At 37.7% G+C, this 19,200-nt stretch overlaps 1 protein-coding gene across 4 annotated transcripts in view; it reads left to right on the forward strand.

The window, feature by feature from the left end:
- Nucleotides 1–19,200, forward strand: part of LOC136747540 (carabin) — a 75,637-nt gene that overhangs the window by 34,167 nt on the left and 22,270 nt on the right. For all 4 annotated transcript variants that reach the window (XM_066700425.1, XM_066700426.1, XM_066700424.1 and 1 more), the window contains 2 exons: nt 15,577–15,690; nt 16,789–16,967. In XM_066700425.1, coding sequence (XP_066556522.1) covers nt 15,577–15,690; nt 16,789–16,967 — 293 coding nt within the window. The remainder of the gene's footprint in view (nt 1–15,576; nt 15,691–16,788; nt 16,968–19,200) is intronic.

The following is a 19,200-nucleotide window of genomic DNA, read 5'->3' on the forward strand; positions in this document are numbered from 1 at the left end:
TGCTTTTTGGTTGTTTGAGAATGGTAGAAACTGGTTTATTCTGGTTCTGTTCTCGGTGTGAAGGGGGCTCAGTTTGGTGCGATTTAATCAAATCAAGAGCCGGTATTTCCTTTTTTTTTTTTTTTTTTTTTCTCTCGTGATTGTCCATCTGTTGGGAGGGGGGTGGAAACTAAAATAAAAAGTAACAGTGAGGTTACACAACAAATGTTCTATTTATGCATAAAAAGACAACTAAGACTAGCAGTTATGTAAAACAAATTCTAAGGGCAACAAGTTTCACAATACAGAGTTGGTTCCATTTCTGTTATGCAAGGGCTGGCATTAAAACCCATCAGCTAAGGATGAGGTTCAAGTCTGTAATGGCCTACCCCTGAAATGTTTCGAGGATGAGCTAACATTGTGGTAAATCCATCAGGCAGGAAATAGTGGATCTGACTTAGAAGCTGCTTGTTTAAAGCAAATGTACTGAAATGCTTGAGGAACCTCTGTAATCACAATAGCCAGAGCTTAAGGGCATTTACGTCTACAATAAAGGCAATTTTTATTTGAGAAGGCATGCATGCATGTAAGAAGCCATCTATTATGAGCAGATATTACATGACATCTTTACTTAAAGCCTACTGCACCTTCCTAACCTGTTGGAGAGGAATGAAGTTAATATGCCTGCCTAGAGGATTGAAATGGATGGCTGTGTCATATGCTGAACTAAAAGTGGTCTGTAATTTTGTGGGTTTAGCTGGTGATATTGAACTAGAACATAAGTCAGTATCAAGGAGTGCTTTCTGAAACTTATAACTATTTAGAGTGGAAGAATTGAATTAAAGTATTTTTAGGTTTTACTTTATCTGGAAAGTATTGATAGGTTTCACTTTTATTCACAATATAGGGCTGTCCATACATCTGTACTGATATAAAGTAGCATCTTGATTTATTCGGAAGTATTTTTGAGCAGGGAAAAAGGTATCTAGCTTTTCAGGTTAAAAAATAATACTCTTATGTATAAATTTAGTATGGGGAATGTCTTCTTGCATCTAAGTAGTGTGTAGTAATGGACACATGTTAGATCCAGGCAGGGACGATATCGGTTTCTGACATGTATGTGATTTGGGGAATATCACTTGATCGCAGTCAAGCTGTCCTGATGTGGGGGGGTAATGAAGATGCGTGAAATGGGGTTAGTGCTCGCAACCAGGGTTGTGAACGTTGTGCTTAATGAGGAAGAGTGAAGGGCAGGTTTTTAACTGGCAAAGTGGTCTTTGTAACGCTATACCAGTGATTGATCTTCCTGGGGAGCTAAACAGTTGATAGCTAGCTATCGGGTAGAGATGAGCTGTTGTTGATTGATAGATTAGAAGCGGCAAAGAAAGGAGACAATGGCAAACTGACTAGTCGGCCTGTTTTGGTTGCCTGAAAAGGAGTCATATTGTGTGATCAGCCTGTGAAGAAGTCTTTTGTTTTCGATTTTAAGTAAAGTTAGACACATACCCACAAGGAGGTGAATTCGACCAGCTGAGGAATACAAAATTAAATGAGCCATTCAGCCTACAGCTTAGTGCGTTACCAAGGGCTTCACAGGAAAGAATATCAATAACGGAAACTTTTGAGGCTAGGTATTGCTTATTAAAACAGTCTAGCCACTGTCCTCTTTTGCTACCGTCAAGCTTTTGAATTTAATTGAAATGATGTAATTGAATGATGTAATTTCAGATTGAGAATTATATATAATAAAAAAAATAAAGCACAGCTGAAATACTTTCCTTTAGTATATACAACAAAGGACATTGCCCTGTACAGTAAAATTATTTTGGGCATTTCCTAAAGCTGGACATGACTAAATGTACACCCATAATGCCTGGGAACCGCACTAATGCAGTTTGAACTGCGTTCTCTGTGTGGTCTTGTCAACCTTTCCAGATGAAATGGGTTTCTGAAATCGGCCCTTGTGTTGTTTGCAGCCAGGGTTACAATTATGACTGACTACACAGGTAAACCAAAACAGAAGTATTTTAATTATTTAGTCTAGCCAGTATTTTACCATTGCACGTGTCACAACAATAGAAAACATCCAACTGTGAAATTATAGACGACTGCAAGTTGCCAGCCCGCTTGGGCTTGTTTAACAAAATCTGAGTCATTGTGAATGTAGGCCCATCCAGCTCTTTCACTGCTTTTCCTCCATCAGTGTGATGAAATCATACAAATCTTTAGATTATTAGCCTGAGCATAATTATTGGAGCATGACATTTACACAGGAAATTAGACATTGCGCTTGACAAGGGTATATTACTATGCCGGACTGATGCATCACTCTCAAAGTAGGGCATCATTACAATCTTTTTTTTTGAAGTCATCATTACAGTAACTGCAATATTTTTCCTTTTTTGGAAAAGAAAGAAGAGCACAGTGATTTAATTTATTAGCTTTTAAAATGATTACCTGAACAATGTGTTTAACTAATGGGTTTAAATGGTCAGGATGACTTTCCAGGCTTTGTGCTTTGTGGGTGAAAAATCTCTGTACTCTGTCTCCACATTATGACCAGCCAACATTCCTCGTCAGTATTTTATCTTTTATTACCTGCTTTGTGTCTTGCAACATTTCCATGTTTTAAGGTATTACAATTACTTTAACACAGCAGACTACATTTTGGAGTGGAGGAAAAGACCTAAAAAATGGTGCATTAACAGAAACATGGAATTTGTCAAGCCTTCTGTTTTTACCATCCAAGAATAAAGCCAAACAGATTGTGCTGGTAAACTGGAAATCTGTCTGCAGCCTAACCTGCACCATTAGCTGCAGTCGGATGCTGGGAAATACAGATCTAGTGTAAAATGTAAAACTTGACACTTGAATCCAATCCTAACAAAATGTCCTTCAAGATTAAATGTCACAGAAATTAAATCGTCCAGCGCCCCAGGAAAACAGGTTGTCAGATTGTTTGTTTGTTTGTTGTTTTTAAAACAATCATAGTTTTGACTTTGCAGAGATTTGTTTTAAAAAAAATTTTTTTTAATGGATGACATTACATAAATAACATTTTGCTCTTTAAAATAAATAAATTAAATAGAATAAAATCATTGGTGACTAGAGCTGTTACTTCACTCCATTCCTGTTAATTAGACAGTTCATGTATAGATTCACCTGTAAATATAACCATCTGCATTAGAGACCTCGCCAATCCCCCCCCATTGTTCACATTATATGTACTGCTTATCTCTATCTGACTGTGGCCAAAGAGTGGAAATGTTATATGTGATATGTTAATACAACAAAAATAAAGGTTAACAAGAAAAATTAAACCAACTCAGATTTTAAAGACTTGTATCAGACATTACCACACAACCTGTAACCTGATAGGGGAGCAGGTTGGCAGATGCACTGGTGGTCTTTTGAATTGCCTGCAACTTTCTATGAAATCCCTGGAATCCCTAGAATTTAGTATACTGCATAATGGCCACACCAGGGTTCTGTGATAGTGATAAATATGAAGATCGAAGGATCCCTTTCCTAGGGCGTGGGGATTTCAGTGTCTCCAAATGCTGTTAAATCATACCCAAGTAGCCCAAAATCCCCAAGACATCATAAAAACAACACATTTAGGCAATTTGATTCATGCGTCACATTTAACCAGCGAGTATCCATCTGTGAGCCGTTCTTATCAAACTAATACAAATAATACATCTTAATGTCCAGTTATCTGAAGGAACTGCATCACTCTCTGATCAATGAACATATCTAAGGAACAATGCATTAATTCCTTTAAATCCTACAGGAGTTAAGTGCTTTAATGCAAAAGTAATGCAATCATTTTTAGAAGGGTGGTCTTAGAGTGGGGTTTCTTGAGTGCTGGTATCATATTCCAGGCACTTGCTGTGAAAGCTTCTAAAACAGCCATTAAAGGGAAACCGTATATTGTGTCACATTAGAAAAACAAAATTACTTCTTAAACTGATTTGGCTGGGATTTTTTCTCATTTCTTGGCTGCTGTGTTTTTATATTTATTGGAAAGTCTGAGTCTGGGCTGTTCCTTTCCCCCTTATCAGGTTTCCTGTTGTACAACAGCATTTCAAACGAGTCCATGATTTCAGCCAATGCAGCTCAATTTGGCTTTGTGTGTAGTACGAAGAGCTGGGGGCTGGGGGGATTTTAAATGTAATTCTGATGGCTCCTTATCAATTTACTTTAATATATATAAGAAGTCCTCCCTCAAAGATGTTGAAATTGAGTTACAGATGTACTGAGGAATGGCATATACCATTGCTGGCAATGCTGTGGATAATAAGGAGTACATTTACGGACTGGTATAGCTGACAGATTTTATTATCATTATTATTATTATTATTTATTTTTTTAACAGAACTTATACCAAGAACTGTCAAATCAAAACCACTTTACTTCTTTTCACTCATCTGCTAGTGTGCCTTGTCCTTTTTAGGCACTCTTAAAACACCCTTTTTGACTCGCTGAATGCTGCTTATGTTTGATTGCTGTACTGTTATCCCGTTTGCCTTGGGTTTGGGCAGAAGTCAGTATGGACTTGATATTTTTGTATTTGTTTTCCGGGCTGCTTGGCTCTCGTATGGAGCTGAATCGTTGAGTGCGCTTTGATCTTCACTTCTTTAGGTGTGCGAGAGTGATGTCAGAGTTTCATGTTCATGCAGCACCTGTAATATTTTAACCATGATGATTGCAATACATTGCACCAGGCAGTCTTACTTTATCCTTCAACATTCTCTTTCCACACTGTTCTGCAGGCTTGCAGGTGGGGTCTGCAAATATCATCCACCTACAAGTGCACCATTTTATTTATTTAAATCTGCATTTGCCTACATCCCAATACTCTGATGCAAATGCCCCGTTGTAGCCTTCGGATATAGTTGCCAGTCCGGTACTTTAGAACTAAAGCCGTATCAATGCATCGGCTTATGGCTGTTTTTAGGTTACTGAAATATGAAACGTATCATACTACAGAAAATGTGCTAATGTGTGCTACTTTAGAAAGGCCTAGCGTCCGTGTTAGCTGTAAAAGGTTGCTTTCTGTGGCACTGGGTGAACACCACTCTAGATAGGCCTAGTAGTACAAATGAATCCTCTTCCTTTTGAGGCAGGATGCACATTATTGGGAAGGAAATCTATGATGTTTGTGTGAAACTGAAACAATGTCAAGATCCCACCATGAATAAGTGAAGGAGAGCAGCTTATTTTGCTGCAGTTGCTGGAAATGTTAATGTTACCCTCGAGGTTGGCCTTGATCAAGTGTCTTGAGTTGCACACAAGGAAAAGTTGCCGAAAAGCCTGAACCCGCCGTATTGCAATGATCTAATAGCAGCTCAGCTCACACCTGTAATTATCTTCCACCTTTAGGTGTTCTCCAGGTTTATTTTCAGCAGATTACTGAATGCCTTTATCCTGCATATTGTAATATTAGGTTGCTTAGCAAGATCTTAGTAAGCACCTTCATAAATTTGTCAGTGCTTATTGTGACTACACCAAAGTAAGTTGTTTTGTTTGTTTTTCTCATATTTGTGATGTGGCATGCAGAAAGCCATATTGGACTGTAGTTTTTACTATTTTGGAGCAGTTGGATTTCATTTACTGAAATGTATACTTTCTTTTCAACTGACTTTTTTTCTTGGCTGTACTGTAAGCCTCTCGTAGTCCTTGCCTGCATTTGAAGAGGTTTGTTGGTCTCTCAATTGAAGGGGCTGGAAAGGAGATGGTTAAATGGATCCAAGCCTTAAGCATATTTTGAGTAGCAAGTTGCATTTTTTGATGCATTCACCTTTACATTTCACAACATCTTAAGCTACCCCCCGCCTTGGACAAGCAGAGCCAGGGTCTGGAGTGGCCGGTGGGAAAGCTGATCACAGTGAATAGGTGAAACAAAGAGGCAGCTGAGTGTCAAAAGCAGAAACCTAGGATATGAGAAGCTTGGCCCTCCAGCCCCCGCCCCCCCCTGCCTTGTTGTACAATACCCGCAAACAGCACTCGAGCCCGGGGGCAGTGCCAGACTCCTAGCCCAGGGTGGTCCTTAAGAAATGTTCCCGTCTAACTTTTCTTTTGAGTTCTCAACGGATACTGTGGTTCATATTTATTTAGTTTAGGCCCAGTGAAGTATAATAATTAAATGTTTCCACACTGTCTTTAGTGTGTGTGTGTGGGGGGCTGTGTGTGTGTTGTGTATAATATATATAAACACACTGCAGAGTGTTTTGCAATTGTCTTATGTCAATTCTAAATCAAACAAACTTTAGGTAAAGCACTACATTTCTGCAATTAATCAGTTTTGTTAATAGACTGTATTTAAGCAGTGTATGGAGTATAATGAAACCCCTTGTTTATAACCGAAGTGAGATGTTGATGTGTTTATATATAAATTCTATCTGTATCCCAGACTATGGGCATTTTAATTTATATTTGTTCCCTCAATGTGAAGGAATTCCTGCTCACACTGTTCAGTTTGGTAGTGTAGGTCAGGTCTCTAAGGCTCTCTGATTTTAAACCTTAGTAATGAAATCCAGTAATCCTCTTCAGAAGCTGACCTGTACTGCACAGGGCCTTCTCTGTCTGCTCTAACATGCAGGACTGGATTTTAAAAGCTTTGGCCATTTCCTTAATATAACTATACAATGATTAACTTTGTTAGTACCTGCAATGCTTTACTTTGGTAGAAAGCACTGATGTAAAAACAAAAGCCATGGGATCACTATTTAAAACAATTCCAAACACAGGCTGTTGCCGGCACTAAACTTTTACTTTTTAGGATGATGTAGAATTCTTTCCAGTACTCCTGCAGAGGAAATGTTTCATTCGACCTCTATCTGACACGCTTCCCGTTTCGAAGTAGCAAGGCCGCCGGTTGCTAGGCTAGTACTGTTTATTTGCCACAAAGCCAACTCCGTATGTAAATCTTGAGTAGGATTCATACTGTACTTCAGTGATTGAGCTGCCGCTCTACATCACTAAAGTTTTAAATGAAACCTGACTACCTTTTTTCATTATTTTTTTCATTATCTTTCAAACCACCTGTTATTTTTTTTTGTATAATTTTGATTTGCTCTTTTATGCTGTTAATTCACTTATGTCCATTTAAAGAAAAAACTATTCAGTATTGTTTCTCCGCAATTACCCGAGCAACAAGGAGCTTGGGACAAACGCAACCGGTTATTGTAGCTCCACAACTGGTACAAGCTGAAATCGCAGGTGGTCTTTACTGGATGTATGCTCATGTTAACAAGGTGGTATATGTCCTTTTCTAGTAGAGGTCAGATGTTTTGATAAAGGAACCTTTTTATTTATGCGATGTGCTTTCCATTAATAAGCTTTTGTTTCTCCCCTTTTCTTAAGCAACTGACCTTGAATTTTGACATTAAGGTATAGTTAATGACTCTGATAACATAATGTAGATATGAAAATTACTGTGACATCATATCTTGCATGGAAAAAACTAAAACAAACTCCCTATGTTCAAGAAGTTCAGTGCTTTGATGTCAGTGCCTGCGAATGAAACAATCTATATTCTAGTGAAATGGATATCCTAAAACCATATTTCAAGCTCATAGAAAGGGGAAAGCTATGCTGTAATGCAGTATTTATTGACCCCTATTAATCAGTGAAAGTTTGATGTGCTTAAGAGGTTGAAAGTGAGAGGACATGGCTTAATGCTATTGCACTACAAACACTGTGCTGATATGGACTGCTTTAAACTTAGTGTTCCCACTTTATTCTGGCAGACTGTCAATATGTATTTATGAAAATGCAAAAGCAGAGTTCCATTTGAAGGTCACTAAATTATGATGTGAAAAATGTAAGAATTGCACTGCCTTTAAACTAAAGATAAGATTATTCTCTTTTTTTTTTTTTGTATCAAGAGAAGCAGGACTAAATTTGTTTGCTTCCCCATTTTCAAAGCCAAAGCTTTCATCTTTGGCATGTAATCCAAAATAATGTCTTCTAACATTCGCCCTGGTTAATAAAATCTAAGAACTGAACACATTTTTGTTGAGTTGAGAAGCATAGCAAAATGGAGTTTGGGATTTCCACAAAGGTTGATATTTTGTCCCTGCAGTTACACCAGATAAACCAAATGGATTTTCTTGTTTTTATTTTATTGAAGCACTACTCTCCCGGTGTAGGTGATATATACTCTTCTGTGCAGAGGGGTTTGCTTTTATGTTGCTCACTATGGAGACCTACAGTAAAATGATGTTGCGTATTATTCCTTTTCTATACTAGTAAATCTGTTCTTCAAGAAAACAGAGTTGAAGGATGACTATTGTGAGTGTCCAGTTGAGGACTAACAACTGAATCGCTTTTTTTAATGCCACAGTGCCTCTGAAGAAAATAGTTTTTACTGTATGTGTGTGCATTGCAACATGGCAAACTGTTTAATATACATTTGGTACAGTATAACAATGGATGCTTGTGTTGTATGCCCATTGTGTAAGCTGCCCTGTGATTTATTAGAAAATATCAATGTTTTCATGGCTTTGCTAAGCTTACATTATAATAAAGTTGTTTATTATATTAAAGGTACCCTTGTTGTTCCCAGTCTTTAACAAGATCTTTCTGAGTAGATATCTTGATTTAGTTTTAAATGTAAATATTGTACTTCTTGAATTTTCCTTCAGTCACGTTGGACAAATACAAATGTATGAAAAAGTACCCGTGATGATATTGCAGTCACATGTCTGACAAGGAGCTGCTGCATTTTGTTACATTATTTCTCCAGAACAGCAAGTGGAATTTGAACTCTTAAACTGATTCTTCTTATGCATGGATATCATATATATATTTTTATTATTTTTATTTTGGTCCTGGATTTGACGAAGAAAACTATAATAAATATTCTTGTTATGCATACTGTGATTTGAAAAGTCATTGCTTTATAAAGACCTATCCTGTAAGGCATATAAGGCGAGACATTAAAGCATTCCTACATTCTTTGACTGTCAAATTATTTTTCTTGTAGGAAGTCAAGGCGTCTCCTTATAAAGGCAAATTATATCCTAATCTACAAGCTTTTGTACCTTTTAAAATCACATTTTTATGTATGGCTCATAATTGTTTTTTCAATGCTGTGGGGCTATCTCTGTCAAGTCATGTCATTAATGTCAAGATCAATCCAGACTTTTTTGTTGTTGTTTTTTGTTGTTCCATGCAGATACAGTCATCTAGAATTTCAAAGGAAACATAAGGTATGCCTTCAAGTCACAAGTACACCCTTGAATGCAATCCCCGTGATGCTTTGTTTGTAGGCTGAGGAGAGCCTTGCCTTTACTCTCACTTGAGCTGTGCTGAATGTGTATGGAGACCCTGGGGCATCTGCGAACTTTCTCTTGAAAGTAGAACAAAGTATATGACCTGGACATTTCTGTGTGAGGCTGGATCTTGTGCAGAAGGATCATGGATTTTTAAAAAGCTAGTTATGTTATGATTTTTGTAAATAGATTTTATTATGCCAGATGTTCAGCTTTTGGAGCTGTCATTCCCTGTGTCTGTAAAGTGGTATAGCACTCATGTGGGTCCCTGTCCAAAACATGATGGCTTAAGAAGTTCAAGATTAGGCTTTTAGTTTTTTTTTTTTTTTTTTAGTTTTTTTTCCTGCAAAAGGGATAGTTAAACCTTTTAGATGCATAACCTGGAGATTATTTATTGTATATATCAGAGCGATTGTACTCTGGATTTCTTGTAAAACTTTAACAACTTCAACTCTTTTTTTTATTATGGAAGTAGATTTTCTGAGAGGTTTACACAACTTGTTACACTTAATATATATAATTCATTTCACAATTCTGTTTAGACATCGGGTCAGTAACCGTATAAAAAATAGGTTTATTTATGTTCAGTGTGTTAAGACATTTGAAAACTGTAGACCTGAAACGCCATGTTTTTTCTGTGTAAAATAATGGAAGGGTTCTTGCACCTCAGCTTAAGCCATCAGGTGATTGTTCCAAGCCTCCCTTTCAAATGGGTTTAACTGCTTCAGTTGACCTATTTCAGAACTGTCCTTTTCTGTAACTGAACTTATTTAAGGCTAAACGTCCTCCAAAGAATTACGTTCTGATAAAATACCTGACCAAGTATTCCTTTGTCTGTTATCAGTCATCCATGTGCAAAACAGTCCAGTTACTTTGGTTATTATGAAAACAGGATTTTGTTTGCATAATTCAGTGAAAAGGTGTTCCCACTCTTTTTGTTTAATACTTAACTTTAAGTTGCACATGTCTGCATGCCCTTAGTAAACAACATTTCATGGAAGATGATGTCTTTGTTACCTGTGCAGGTTTGGCATAGCCTCAGTGTCAACATCACCTACTCATGATTGATGAAGTTTCTTACCTCTTCAGTTTTGACTTCTGTAACATGACTGTATTTGGATTCATATTATGAAATTAACTACCATCTATCTATGTCTAGAAATGTGAATAGAAAATGGATTTTCAAGCCTAAGACACACCTACTTAACATAAGTTTGTGTGGCACACCAACCCCTCCTGCCCACCACATTATAAATGTTACAATCTGAAGGAATAGTCTTACTGTTTCATTTAGTTTGTTTAGAGAGCATTGTTTGGAGTTATTTAGCGTTTGTTAGGGTTATGTTTTGTTTCAGGCCAGGGTTAGGAAACCTAAGATTTTATTCAGGTTAGAGTTGCTTTTATACTGACTGACTGAATGTAGATTTTCATGAGCCTAACTTGACATTTCATTTTTGTTTAGGGATAGAGTTCGGACTGCTGTTTCGCTTTAAAAACCTAAATAGTCGGTTATTGTAAGAAGTCTCTCTCTTCTGCACTTCAGTGCAGTATCACAGTTTTGCATAAAGATTCTAAAGTTTATTTGGATATTAGGCTTATTCATTTAAGATTTGTTCTAAGAGGGAGAGTTGTACTCCCTCAATAGACAGGCGGACACTTGGGGCTCAGTGTAATGAGAATAAAACCAAAATAGTTTATTCAACTGTAATAGAGCGTACCAGAGACGGACAGTCGGGGCATTTCGTCTAAAATTTTTCCAATGAACATACTATCATATAGAAGATTACTGTCTTGGTTGCTAGGCAGCTACATTGATGTAAAATGAGGTACCCCAACTTCATCACAGACCTCTTTTGTCTCCAGTACTCTATATTTCCTTGGATGAAACTACTACACCTGGCCTCTCTGGAGTAATACACAAAGCTGAAACTCATACATGGGTTCATACAATCTTGTTGCAGCAATAGTGCAAATAGAATATATTTGACATCTAGACAGGGCAATGTCCCGCATCAGTACGTTAAGGGGAAGTGTTCTGATTTAAAAAAGAAAAAAACAAAATGGAGAATTTTCCAATTTTGAATAAGGGCTACTGGTAAAGGTAGGAAAGGTTTAATGGTTTCACCTCACCTATAGTAATGTTACTTGTCCAGTCTTCATTTATTAATGCAAATTCCACTTTATACTTAAACCTGTGTATGATTTTTTTTTAAACCTTGAAACATCAAAGAGCTACACGTGTGTAATTTAAGTCCTTTGTCAGCTCACTCACTCCTTTTGGCCTTCAAGAAATCATAGGGTTAAGTGAAACAGCCTTCTATTAACCTGACTTTGTCATTATGTCAGCCCATACCTCTAAGGCTTAGTGAATTAAAACTACACAGAAATAAACACGCAATTAATCTCAAAGAGTTTACATGCCTTTACCTTCTTCTGAACATTTAGGATTAGAAGTAAGCCACACATTAGGGTCAGAAGGTCAGAAGTAATTTAGAATTAGCCTTTACCTTTCAAACTGGGGCCCACCTTTGAGAAAAGCTGTGTCTTCTCACCAAGACATGTTGGTTTATGGGCCTGGGAGTGATGATACTGAGAGCTTAGATTTACCTATTATCATCCACACCGAATCATTCTGTAAGCATTCTGCCAGGAGTGTAATCCCAGGTTTTATTTAATGGCATAGAATGTGGGCTATGCATAAACAACCCATGTGGCCCATATCTTTTTATGGTTCTGTGATGCTTATTAAAAGGCAGTGGATTTGGCTGTTTTTTGTTTTGTGTACAGTTTTATATAGATATTTTTTATATATAAAAAATCTCTTATGCCAATTATGTCTTAACATGATTGTGTGGTCATCTGGAATTACCCTAATTTACTATGCTATCTTTATAGTATTAAAAAAAAAAAAAAAAAAAAGCCTTGTTTTTTTATGGCCAAAAATGTTATCACGAAAAAAAATAAATCATATCAGTCGATATCGATAATTATCATGATAAATGTCAAATCATTATTTCTTTCAAGTTTAAAGGCTGATTTTTGCTCCAGAGTGAAAGTTGAAGAAACCAGACGGTTATTTTTGGTTTTAAACTATTCTTTATGGTCAGAACATGACAAACACTTGCCAAACAGTGGATCATTTCACAAATCCGAGGTAGAACATTCAAAACAATTATAAGACAATCTTTTTCAACATACAAATATGCATGAGTAAAATTAAATAAAATCCCTTTTCAGTCCTTTTCCCTCAACAAAATAAATATCTGCAGTCTGATGTATAACAGCCCCGCAGAGACAATCAGCATGAACGATTTAGTTAACGTGTCCATTTACTAGTTAATTGAATGAATGAATGAATCAATCAATCAATCAATCAATCAATCAATCAATCAATCAATACAGCAGATCTGGGTTTCCCTCTTAAACATGAGGACTGGTTTAATAAATGGGTCCATAAACGCCATGACTGAGACGTGCGCACTTTTGTTCAATTATAACCGGCTATATTGTATGTGGATGATTAATCGTGAAACGTGTGTATTTTGTTTCAACTGTAGTTTATCCTGGTTAAGGACGTCTGATAAGTAAATTATAAATAATACGGCAAAAAGTGTTGTTTGCAGTTACAAATCTGTAGTAAGAGTAATAATTGAAGGTAGTCAAGTTGTGCCGTTTAAAATACATACTAGCACATATCTTGATGATCACAATAATTAGAAAAATAATAAATAGCAAATGTTTTATTGTTGCACATGGAAACATATTCTTATGGGAACATGCTTGTCTGAATATAATGTTGTCTATACACGTTTAGCTCTTCCTAATCTCTCTTAACAGAAACGTGTATTTATTACACGGTCTCCAATCGTGTAAAGCATAAAGAATGAAATAGACACAAGTCCTTCCCACATCAGGCTGTGTCGCTCGTAGTGTTGATCTCTGTCTCTGTTTTTAACACAAACCAAACCCACAGCCGCTGCTCCTCCACAACAAATGATCTTCCACTCGGCCGGGTTTCACAGACCGCTGTGGCGGCGCTGAGCCGGGGGTACGAGGCGCAGTGTGTCGGTGGTGCTGCTCTCCGCTAAACTGCCCGCAGGTGAACTGGACTGCTGTACCGAATTATTGACATTATCGAAAACTAATCTAAACGTCTTTATATCGTTATCGAAATTAAGTAATTACCGCGATAATTATTGTTATCGATTTATCGCCCAGCCCTAGTTATATATACACCGATCAGCCATAACATTATGACCACTGACAGGTGAAGTGAATAACACTGATAATCTCGTTATCATGGGTGTGGGTGTGTATAGATAGACAACTATAATACTTCCTTTCCCTCCCTGGAAAACTGTTCTAGTGCTCTTCATTGTATGTGTATAGCATAATTGCACAGGCCATTGTGTGACGCCTGCACAATCAATCCCCACAGAAAGGATTTTGATTTCGCTCTGTGACTTTCTCTGAATCCCTGGATTAATGGAGGATATCCCAGTAGCTTGCAAGAACATGCATCACAATGTATACCAATTATGACCGTAGAAACACCAGGGACAGGTGTGTTTTTGTATGTTTGTTCTTGTGAAAAGATTGGGGTAATCGCTTAAAATGGGGAAAAATAAAAACTGACAGTAAATGCACCACAGCCTGGCCATTAGGTGCAAACTTCAGACACATACACGCTCATTTAGCAGGAATCTTTAATCCAAAAACGCACTATATTGTGTTTATTCATTTCTGTGAATAAGTTAGTTCTGCATAACCTATATTCATCATATTACCTCCTTCAGTCTGTTTTTGAAATGGCTGTATGTATCTGTAGTGTTGCCTATTATATAAACACATATTTTACAAATCACAAATGTAAAGCCAACATCTCCTGCATTTATACAGCTTGTAACATCTCATGTTGTTGATGAGGAAATGTCAGTTATGCACACGTCAATGAAATTTCTTCTGACAGTGTAAATCTGCCTGTTGGATCTTTACAGTCCCATGGTTTACTCTTAGTCTTACCATTGTTACAGCTGTGCAACTGTCCGTTTCAGCAATGGACAATATGCAATCCAGTTGTACAATTGTGTGCATTCAATTCTTATTTTTGCTACATATAAATTGTAGATTTGGCAAACAATTAAGGACTTTCTGAAATGTTCATTGTCCTCACAAGACTGAATTATCCCTCAAGACTACTCTTGTAATATACTTGTATAAGGCACCAGATTAAATCTTGATTTTTTTACATTTATTTGTGGTTAACCCTTTTGACTTTTCTGTGAAGCAGGTGCAAGTCATACGTCTCCCTTGTCCTGCCCTTCTCTCTCACACACACACACACACACACACACACACACACGCACCCCATAAACGTTTTAAATATACCATATAATACTGCGTAGAATCTGATTCTTAAGAATGTGGATCTTCGAGAAATCTAAAACAAACCCATAAAGCATTAATGAGGCAGCCTGCAGCCGTCTCCTAAGAAAATGATGAAAGAGGTCTTTCCAAAGCAGGATTTGTAGTTATAGCCTGGCTTTTCTATTTTTAATGGGCTAAACTCAAATGCTTGCAGCCTTTCGGAGATGACGTACTCCTCCATGTAGCCTCGGGAACAATGTAGGATATAGTTGCATGCAATTACTTGTAAATGTTTTAAGTGTGGAGCAGTAGAAAAAGATGACTTTTAAACTTGCATGAACTATATTGAATAAAACTGATCCAAGAATTAAGAGTATTTGTCCTTGCTGATCTGGTATATAAAATCATATATACACTATATATTACTGAAAGTATTGGAACAACTGACCTCTCTACATAATGCATTTGTTAGTTCAAGACCTGCCTTTCTCCTTAATGACTGTTGTAGTCCTATTGACAAAAGGCCCTTAGCACTTTCTCAGGCCAAAGAAAAAGTTACTTTCTTCAATTGACGCTGTAGTTTTCTACAATATTAAGTTCAGACAATCTTTATTTCTAGGCTTCTCTCCTTGAACCATCATGTTACACTCCCATCTTTTTGGTCTGGCTGTGTATAGTTGAGCAGCGGCAAACTCTAACTTTGCTACAGTGTTGCTCATCCAGTTGTTAGGATGTCCCAGCTATTACACACCATACTGGTACTCATGGTATCCTTAAACTAAAAATATCAATCTGTATAGCACATGACCTCTAGTACAATCTGACAACTGCTGAAGGAGGCTTGGCCCAATATGGTTGGTGCCAGAAATGTGTGTGTTGTGAAAAAGCTTTCTAAGATCCAAGGTTATACTATGTGGAATTGATCTGAATGTTGTTTGTGTCTTGACAGAGACCCTAGAGAATGGTGCACCGGTCTCACAGGGGATGGCCACAGAAGAGAAGAGAGACCTAGCTGAAGTGAAAGATTTGGTGCCAAACGAGTCATCGCAGTCTGTGAATGCAGGTCAGTTGCTATGGACTCGCTGACCAGATTGAGACAGGACTGTCACATCAATTGAGCAATCATTTTTAAAAGTGTTCAGCAGCCTTAAGCCTCACAATGACATGAGCTGACCTGCCAAGGTTTCCTGATGACCGTAACCTGCTGCAACGATTTTAGTCTTTTTCAAATAATTTGACACTGCTGGTGGGTGTAAGAAATTGTTCCTTTCGACAAGGTGACTGAATGAAAAGGGCCTTTGTGTGTTTTCTCCTAAATGTAGCCACCCCTCCTTTTGTTAATTATGAAAACCTTAAAATTGAAGAGTGAACTACGAGGTTAGCAGTGTACTAAATGGCACCTCAAAGGAAAGAGCTCCAATTCATTTTTAAGCTAGAAGTTATCGTGAAAGCTCGCTAATGTCTCTATCAAATGTTTTGCCAGTAACCCTGCACTCAAACCGCCAGCCAACACTAATCATAAGAACTCCACTGTTGTTGACATAGTGGCGATAGTCAAAGTTATATTACCAGTAGAGAAGCTTATTGTGTACAATGAGGAAAAAGGAAGATAAGTGCCCCTTTGATTTGCAGTGGCCCAAAATGAAACAAATGTGTTCAAGACTGAGGTTTGCTTACTGTGTCCTTATTTGAAAGTAACATACTTTGATGTAGATTTTACCATTGTCCATGACCAATCATTTGATCATCAATAAATGTGGTTTAATTAAGACATTAGCCTAGCCAGCTCTGTAAAGCCAGCTTGGCATTGTCATTGATGACATGCATCCCTTATGTTTCTGGTAGAAAAGATTGTAAAGAGAAGATAACACTAGGTACAGATAGAAAATGGATGTCAAACCTGAATGTCGGTTTTGGCAAGGATTATTTTCTCTCTCTCGCTCATTCAGTTTTCTCTTTCTCTGACTTTAAACACCTTTTTGTGTAAATATGATGGCTTGTGATAATAATCAAAAGCATATGTGCAGGATATTTCACAGTGCTTGGAGGAGCATTTTTTCAAGCTTACAACATTTTATGAACATTACATAGTATGTATGTGTACAATATATAGTGTTTTTGTATTGGATATTTACTTTTGTTATTCATTTTTTATTTTCAGAAACTGCAGGAAGTGCCCCAAAGAACATCTTTACAAAGATGTTAAGAGTAGCCCGTCGTTATCTGGTCGAAGCGGGCAAAGTGGGGTCCAACACCGACCTACACCAGCCCACCTCACACAGGAGTCCATCTCTTCATCCTCACTCAAAGGTCCTATCATCGTCCGCCAGCCGGGGACAGGTATGACATGTGCCTGACTGGTGGGATGGTCTGGGCTGGAAGGGAGACTGCTTTGTTACCTACTGTCTGCTGAATGCATAATGCAAGCATACCCTAATTCATCCTTCTCTCATCTTGTAACTGAAAGACATGTCAACAAAAACAAAAGCAGGAATACGGTTTCTGACTGTAGTGTGATATCCTCAGAGGAATATGGCTTTACACAGCAGGCACTTAAGAAACAAAAGGTGTCAATTTTCAGTGGGAGCACTCATGCACAAAGTGCGCAGGCCTCGTCTGTCTGAACATTTTCTACATCGTATGTTCTTAAAGAACAACAGCAAACTATGTAGTGAAGAATTCTTTGTTTTTCAGTTATTGTAGATTTTGTCAAATCTGTCTAGATTTGGTAAAGGTTTTTAATGTGCTAATTCTGCCCTCTGTTTCTGACGGAGGCACAGACCAATACTGGCTTTGGAGTTTCCCCAGATTCTTTGCTGTCATTACCGAGTGTGTAATGAAATAAGGTACTGTAGTCATTAACGTAAGATTATATTGTATTCACTAAGTTTCACGTAGGCTTTTGAAAAGGTTTACATGCCTTCAAAACTTAAAATGCAAGCTGTGGTACTTTTTATATTTGCTTCTATGTCATGTTTTAGTTTTATTTTGAATTAAAAAAACAACGAAAATCTGGAAGGTTTCACAAACAAGCCAAGAATTTCAGAGCCACAAGAAAAGTTAGAAAAATATAAATGTTCATTGAGAGAGAACATCAGCAAAGCGCTGTGCTATTGTACGAGACAGATAGTAACTGATCTCTATGGTTCATTATGTACATTGTCTCAAGAGCTACACTTTGACTTTTTTTGTTTTTTCACGGATGTCTGATTTTGAGTCAGTCTGTGTTACAATGCTGTTCAGTTTAGAAATCGGTACAAAATGACTTGAAAGAGGTTTCTGGCAGTCGCTTCTGAGATTTCATAGTAGAAAGCTATTTTTCACACAGCTATTCCGGCTGAGAACATGCATGCATTGGGGGGGTGTTTAGAATGGAGGTTTTCAGTTAACTAAGTGCCAAATTTTAGAAAACTGTGCTTTTTTTTAATGTAAAGTGTTGAAATTCAGGACTTGAAGTCTCTCCCTACGATTTGTTATTTTTTTGTTTTCCTCTATGTGCGTTTTAAGTGTACAAATGTTTAGTTACTCTGTCCTACTTTTTAGTTACAGCATTGCATCTTGTATCTTCATGATTTTCCCTTCACAAAAATGCAACCACTGTTCTCCTAACGTAGGGTAGCCGTGCCCTACTTTGTGACTGTAGTTCTGTAATCTGACCACAATGACAACCATAACGTGCTCTGAAACTAACATTACATGGTGATACTCAAAAGGCTGGGTAATAACATTGGACATGGTTGTGATTATGAAAACTAAACTGGGTGTGAGACAGCATCTCATTTTTCACAGTATTGCCAACAGCAGTTAATGTACACAATTTGACACAACTATGACGGAGGAAGAACATGCATTCCATTCAAACCGGTTTGTAAATTAAGCTGGCCACAAACAGGATTGTATACAACACCTGTACAACACCTGCACCTGGATTGTCTTCTCACATAACAAATCTAACCATACAGCCACATGGGCATACTCCACGTAAAAGCCTACAAGAAAATAAGATACCATATCTATAAAGCAGCTGTATGTGAAGTGATTACATATCTGTAGGCTATATACCTTTGGACTTTCCCTGTAGCATAAGTTCTGGAGTCAGTTAGGATGCATGACTCTCCTGACATCCATTTGCTTAGCTGTTTAGCTCCAGGTCTGTCTTTTTGCTTCACTGCTTTCACTGCTCTGCCATCCGAAACTCCCGCCCCCCCCCGCCAGCCCCGTGAATTTCCCACATGAATCGCTTCCAAGTTCACATACCTGTGTTCTGCCAAAAGGGAAGACTTCTCAAGCAAATTTGCCTGATAATCAAAACAGTGTTGTTCAAACAAAGTATGTGGCATTGTTTAAAATGAGATTAGACCGTTTTTACTGCCTCCTGGAAAATCTGCTGATGGGCCGAGTGTGAAGCCAGGCGGCTTGTGTTACCTCAGTAAAGAATAGCATCCTGCTTAAGCAGAGCACCCATAGATTCGTCCGAGGCAAAGCAGATAAGCAGCATGTGAATGTCACACTCATTGCACTCTCCTCTCTCTCGCAATCTCATCTTTTTGTGAATAGAAAAACATGCTGTGCA

Source organism: Amia ocellicauda, chromosome 4 (genome assembly GCF_036373705.1).
Source record: "Amia ocellicauda isolate fAmiCal2 chromosome 4, fAmiCal2.hap1, whole genome shotgun sequence".
Classification (NCBI taxonomy): Eukaryota; Metazoa; Chordata; class Actinopteri; order Amiiformes; family Amiidae; genus Amia; species Amia ocellicauda.